The 7,500-nt window shown below is 45.3% G+C and overlaps 1 protein-coding gene across 1 annotated transcript in view; it reads right to left on the bottom strand.

The window, feature by feature from the left end:
* The window catches only part of LOC123509261, an 18,513-nt gene extending 17,530 nt beyond the window's left edge, over window positions 1-983 (bottom strand). Inside the window, exons 1-2 of the mRNA XM_045263459.1 lie at window positions 980-983; window positions 1-556 (exon numbers count right to left, since the gene is read on the bottom strand). The exon at window positions 1-556 is cut by the window's left edge and continues 1,699 nt beyond it. Of these exons, the coding sequence (XP_045119394.1) occupies window positions 1-556; window positions 980-983 (560 nt within the window). The remainder of the gene's footprint in view (window positions 557-979) is intronic.
* Window positions 984-7,500: the final 6,517 nt, after the last annotated feature.

Genomic DNA, 7,500 nt, shown 5'->3' with positions numbered 1-7,500 from the left:
CCGGGGCTGCCCGAACACGGGTAGGCGCCAGGGAGGGTCACCCCGCATGACCCTGCACCCGCACCCGCGTCCACCCCCACGTCCACTCCGCCGGCTCCGGAGTCCATGGGGCGAGGAACGGCGGGGCCCAGCACGGCGCCCTCGGGGTCGCTGTCGACATAGTCATCGCTGGAGTCTGAGGGCGCCTGTGGCTGTGCCTGGCGGCGGCGGGCGCGGCGAGCGGCGCGGGGCGTGTCTGGCGGGTGAGGCCACACCAGGAAGTCCTGCTGGCGGCTGTTGACGCGCTGGAAGTGTTCGGCGACGCGCGGCAGGTCCTCGGCGCGCTGCGGGTTGACGCCCTCCGGGAACAGCTTCTTGCCGGCGTCACTCATGTACCGCCAAGTCTTCCGCGTCAGCAGCCACCGCTCCTTCAGCCGCGACGCGCGCCCGCCGCCCTCCTTGCGCCCTCCAGCAGACCCACGCCGCCCCCGGCCCCCGCCCCAGGGCTCTCCTCGCCCTCCATGCCGCCCGCCGGCCGTCACGCGGGCGAGGAACGGCGGCCCGGCTGGGGCTGCGGCTGGGGAGGGGGCGGCGCCCCGCTGCCCCCCGCCATCACCACACCACCACCACCTCCACCACCACCACCACCACTGCCTGGCCGCTGCGCCTCGCTGCGGCGCCCACTGCGGCACACACGCGCACACACACACACGTCCACACGCACACACGCGGCTCAGTACACACGGACACGCGGAGATACGGGCGGCGGCGTCACAGGAGGCGTGTAGCACGGGCGTGCATGTCACTGCGAGGTGTGGAGGGGGCGCCGCGCCGGTGTGTGCTGCCCCTGCCCGCGGCCTGGCGACTGGCGCCGATCCCACCAACGCCCGGCGCCACCGCTACCTCCACCACCACCACCACCACTACCTCCACCACCACCACCGCCACCACCACCACCACCACCACCACCACGCCGCCCACGGTAAACACGCGCCCACACCCATTGCTGCTGCGGCGCTGGCGTGGCGCGCTGCTTGTACACCTGCCGCGGTGGTGGCGTGCGTGTGTGTGTGTGTGTGTGTGTGTGTGTGTGTGTGGTGGTGGTGGTGGTGTTACACGGAACAGTGGTAGAGGTGGTGATGGTGGTGGTGTGGTGTGGTGTAGGCGCAGTGGTGTGGTGAATTGTTTTGAATCTGGTGGTGGTGTTAGTGGTGGTGGTGGTGGTGGTGGTAGTGACTGTAGTAGTAGTAGTAGTAATAGTAGTAGTAGTGGTGGTGGGTGGTGGTGGTGGTGTTATCCCTGTTCATACACTGATCCTCCTTGCAACACCACTCAACACCACTCAACACCACTCAAACACACCTCCACACCACTCAACACCATTCAACACCACTCAACACCACTCCACACCAAGTCAACACCAAGTCAACACCACTCAACACCACTCCACACCACTCCACACCAAGTCAACACCAACTCAACACCACTCAACACCAACTCAACACCATCTCAACACCACTCAACACCACTCCACACCACTGAACACCAACTCAACACCACTCCACACCACTCAACACCAATCAATACCACTCAACACCAACTCAACACCACTCAACACCATTCAACACCACTCAACACCATTCAACACCACTCCACACGACTCAACACCAACTCAACACCACTCAATACCACTCAACACCAACTCAACACCACTCAACACCACTCAACACCATTCAACACCACTCAACACCAACTCAACACCACTCAACACCACTCAACACCAACTCAACACCATTCAACACCACTCCACACAACTCAACACCAACTCAACACCACTCAACACCACTCAACACCAACTCAACACCACCCAACACCATTCAACACCACTCAACACCACTCAACACCATTCAACACCATTCAACACCACTCAATACCACTCAACACCACTCAACACCACTCCACACAACTCAACACCAACTCAACACCATTCAACACCACTCAACACCAACTCAACACCATTCAACACCACTCAACACCACTCAACACCAACTCAACACCACTCAACACCATTCAACACCACTCAACACCAACTCAACACCATTCAACACCATTCAACACCACTCAATACCACTCAACACCATTCAACACCACTCAACACCACCTCAACACCATTCAACACCACTCAACACCAACTCCTGACCCTGAAACTTTTTTACCTGTCCTAATATCCCAAAGGACATTGTTAGGATAGGTTAGGTTAGGATAGGATAGGTTAGGATAGGTTAGGATAGGTTAGGATAGGTTAGAATAGGTTAAACTGCAGGGTAAGTGTTTAAAATCCTTCTGATGGGGTTCAAGTCACAGGCAGGGGTGAAGGATTGAGAGTACTGGTTAACTCTAGGGAGGTGGACAGAATAGTGGTGACAGACTGAGAACACTGGTCAACTCTAGGAAGGTGGACAGAATAGTGGTGACAGACTGAGAACACTGGTTAACTCTTGGAAGGTGGACAGAATAGTGGTGACAGACTGAGAACACTGGTTAACTCTTGCATGAGGGAGGTGGACAGAATAGTGGTGACAGACTGAGAACACTGGTTAACTCTTGCATCAGGGAGGTGGACAGAATAGTGGTGACAGACTGAGAACACTGGTTAACTCTTGCATCAGGGAGGTGGACAGAATAGTGGTGACAGACTGAGAACACTGGTTAACTCTTGCATCAGGGAGGTGGACAGAATAGTGGTGACAGACTGAGAACACTGGTTAACTCTTGCATGAGGGAGGTGGACAGAATAGTGGTGACAGACTGAGAACACTGGTTAACTCTTGCATCAGGGAGGTGGACAGAATAGTGGTGACAGACTGAGAACACTGGTTAACTCTTGCATCAGGGAGGTGGACAGAATAGTGGTGACAGACTGAGAACACTGGTTAACTCTTGCATGAGGGAGGTGGACAGAATAGTGGTGACAGACTGAGAACACTGGTTAACTCTTGCATCAGGGAGGTGGACAGAATAGTGGTGACAGACTGAGAACACTGGTTAACTCTTGCATCAGGGAGGTGGACAGAATAGTGGTGACAGACTGAGAACACTGGTTAACTCTTGCATCAGGGAGGTGGACAGAATAGTGGTGACAGACTGAGAACACTGGTTAACTCTTGCATCAGGGAGGTGGACAGAATAGTGGTGACAGACTGAGAACACTGGTTAACTCTTGCATCAGGGAGGTGGACAGAATAGTGGTGACAGACTGAGAACACTGGTTAACTCTTGCATCAGGGAGGTGGACAGAATAGTGGTGACAGACTGAGAACACTGGTTAACTCTTGCATCAGGGAGGTGGACAGAATAGTGGTGACAGACTGAGAACACTGGTTAACTCTTAGAGAGCTGGACAGAATAGTGGTGAGAGATTGAGAACACTAGGGAGGTGGACAGAATAGTGGTGACAGACTGAGAACACTGGTTAACTCTTGCATAGGGAGGTGGACAGAATAGTGGTGACAGACTGAGAACACTGGTTAACTCTTGCATGAGGGAGGTGGACAGAATAGTGGTGACAGACTGAGAACACTGGTTAACTCTTGCATCAGGGAGGTGGACAGAATAGTGGTGACAGACTGAGAACACTGGTTAACTCTAGGGAGGTGGACAGAATAGTGGTGACAGACTGAGAACACTGGTTAACTCTAGGGAGGTGGACAGAATAGTGGTGACAGACTGAGAACACTGGTTAACTCTAGGGAGGTGGACAGAATAGTGGTGACAGACTGAGAACACTGGTCAACTCTTAAGGGGCCCATACACGTTCAAAAAAAGCGTCAAAAATTTGCATCAAAAATTGGTGCATAATTTGAGTGTATGTAGGACATTTTGATGTAAAAAAAAAAAAATTGAAGCAAAATTTTGATTGACCAAATCCGTTTTATAATTTTTGATGAGTCGTCAAATTTCTGATGCATGTGTGGCCTCCTGTCAAAATTTTGCTCAAACTATTTAGTTCGCAGGTGACTGACGAGGAGACAGGATCATGGGCCGTGTCTGCGAAGAAGGAGGCCGAAAAGAAATTTTTGATTGAAGTTTTAGGAGTGCATTGGACCTTGCCAGCCTTGTGGAGAATGAAGTGGGATGATTATTGCAATCGTGCTAAGAAACCCGAGGCAGGGCTATCACATTCTACTGCAGAAATATCGTCAACATTTTACTTCCGCCACAGTAGAAGATCTAAAGAAAAAAAAAACAATCTGCAAACAAATTTTCGCAATGAACTTTGAAAAATGGACAAAAATGCCAAATCAGGTGCCGGAACTGAAGATCTGGACGAGTCACGGGCGTGGTTCATGAGGGGACCAGAAGACTCCTGCCCAGTCGCGAAGTTCCGGAAGTCCCCTGGTTCATTAACACGTAATTCTAAGAGGAGGTTGACGTGTCCGTAGGTTTCCCTTTCAAAAACCAGTCTTTTGACCTTTTCCGACCTTTACAGAGTCCATTGCGAACACTAGTGCTGTGGCCACTGATGCATCCATGTCGAAGATTTGAACTATACTAAATTTTAAATGTGGCCAATTCTGCAGCAAAATTTTGATGCTTTTTTAGAAGGTGGACAGAATAGTGGTGACAGACTGAGAACACTGGTGGTGGTGGTGGTGGTGGTGGTGGTGGTGGTGGTGGTGGTGGTGGTGGTGGTGGTGGCAGCTGGCACAAGGGGAAAATACGCCAGATGGCAACACACACACACACACACACACACACACACACACATAACTTAAACTATTTGTATTACTACTACTACTACTACTACTACTACTACCACTACCACTACTACTATTACTACTACCACTACCACTATCTACCACCACCACCACCACCACCACCACTCCTTCACTAGCCGATCAAAAAATCTCTATAAATACCCACAAAACTCCACTTTCAGCCTCCTCCAGCCCCCCCTGCGCCCCCCAAGAACGACCCCCGTCCCTACCCAGTCCCCCGTACGACCCACAATGCCTCAGGAGCAGCAGAGGGCGTTAAAAACAGGGAATTATGGGTAACTATTATAAATTTTGAGGTCGTTTTAACAGAATGACTCAGGAAAGAAAAAAAATGTTGTTGTTGTTGTTGTTTGTTTGTGTAGAGGTGTTTCTCTCTCTCTCTCTCTCTCTCTCTCTCTCTCTCTCTCTCAAATTTTGGGGGACGCGGAGTTAAAATTAATCTCGTTATCGAAGAAAACGTGACTTTTAATGGTAAACTTAAGCAAATCTCTCTCTCTCTCTCTCTCTCTCTCTCTCTCTCTCTCTCTCTCTCTCTCTCTCTCTCTCTCTCTCTCATTGCATAATAATATAAGCTTCTTTCTGTCTGTCTGTCTGTCTGTCTCTCTCTCTCTCTCTCTCTCTCTATTCTATGAACAAATTTTCTTTTTCTTCAATTTTATTTGTATTTTTTTTCATTTTTTTCTTATTTTTGTGTTTCACGATTTTTCACGATTTTTTCAAGATTTTTCAAGATTTTCCACGATTTTTCACGATTTTTCACGATTTTTCCACGATTTTCTCAACTTTTCACGATTTTTCACGATTTTCTCAAGATTTTCACGACTTTTCACGATTTTTCCACGATTTTCTCAAGATTTTCAGATTTTCACGATTTTTCACGATTTTCTCAACTTTTCACGATTTTTCCACGATTTTCTCAAGATTTTTCACGATTTTCACGATTTTTCACGATTTTCTCAACTTTTCACGATTTTTCACGATTTTCTCAAGATTTTCACGATTTTTCACGATTTATCACGATTTTCTCAAGATTTTTCAGATTTTCACGATTTTTCACGATTTTATCAACTTTTCACGATTTTTCCACAATTTTCAAGATTTTTCAAGATTTTTCAAGATTTTCTCAAGATTTTCACGATTTTTCAGATTTTCTCAAGATTTTTCACGATTTTTCACGATTTTTTTCAAGATTTTTAAAGATTTTTCAGATTTGTTTTATTTTCACGATTTTTTCAGATTTTTCAAGATTTTTCAAGATATTTTTAGATTTTACGATTTTTTCAGATTTTTCAAGATTTTCCACGATTTTTCACGATTTTTTCACGATTTTTCACGATTTTTTTCGATTTTTCAAGATTTTTCACGATTTTCACGATTTTTCACGATTTTTCAAGATTTTTCAAGATTTTTCAGATTTTTCAAGATTTTCAAGATTTTCCACGATTTTTCACGATTTTTCACGATTTTTCACGATTTTTCAAGATTTTTATTTTCACGATTTTTCAGATTTCTCAAGATTTTTCACGATTTTTCAGATTTTTCACGATTTTCTCAAGATTTTTCACGATTTTTTCACGATTTTTTCACGATTTTTCACGATTTTTTCACGATTTTCTCAAGATTTTTCACGATTTTCTCAAGATTTTCCACGATTTTCTCAAGATTTTCCACGATTTTCAAGATTTTTCACGATTTTCTCACGATTTTTCAATTTTTTTCACGATATTCCACAATTTTTTCAGATTTTCCACAATTTTTCTATTTCCTTCAAATTTTTAGGGATTTTTTTCACTTCCCATCAATTTCCCTTCATTTTTTTATATATCTTTCCAAAAATTAGAAAATATTAAACCTATATTATATTATACAACATAATAATGATAATAGTAATAGTAATAGTAATAGTAATAATGATAATAGTAATAGTAATAGTAATAATAATAATAATAATAATAATAATAATAATAATAATAATAATAGTAATAATGATGATAATAGTAATAATAATAATAATAATAATAATAATAATAATAATAATAATAATAATAATAATAATAATAATAATAATAATAATAATAATAATAATAATAATAATAATAATAATAATAATAATAATAATAATAATAATAATAATAACTTACTTTGTTCAGTGAAAAGGAGAGAAACTAGAGGAACACCCATCTTGTGACGTCACGACCCATCTCGCTCCTGATTGGCTAAGAAGTGACCCTGCCTCGCCCTGATTGGCTGCTGGGGATGTGGGCTGGGCTTAAGGCGGCATAGGGACGTAACTGCACCATTGTGTCCACTTTTTTCTTTATTTCTTCTCTCTCCCTCGCTCTCTCTCGCCTCTCACAGCATGACATAATAGAGGAGACTTCGTTCTATTGTCCCATAACGTCATGTGGTCCGTTGAGTGCGTTATTACGAAGCTACAACGTTTTTTCTGCGTTTCTTCATGTTTAGTCGAGTCTGCCTTTAAATGACTCCGTTTTCTCTGGTAGTTTGTTTACTTTTTGTCTCGTCTGCGCTAAAAATAGAGAAAGAAAACGTGGATAGGTCGTCTCTCTCTCTCTCTCTCTCTCTCTCTCTCTCTCTCTCTCTCTCTCTCTCTCTCTCTCTCTCTCTCTCTCTCTCTCTCTCTCTCTAATAGTAATGAAACGCGGCCGGAAATTCCCCAAGACTTTTTCACCCGAGCACTGTAAGAGAACACAAAGGAAGGTACAAGACCCAATAGAGCGCA

This window comes from Portunus trituberculatus, chromosome 26, assembly GCF_017591435.1.
Source record: "Portunus trituberculatus isolate SZX2019 chromosome 26, ASM1759143v1, whole genome shotgun sequence".
NCBI lineage: Eukaryota > Metazoa > Arthropoda > Malacostraca > Decapoda > Portunidae > Portunus > Portunus trituberculatus.
Note: the sequence above shows the minus strand (reverse complement) of the source record. Positions and strands in the feature narration are given on the sequence as shown.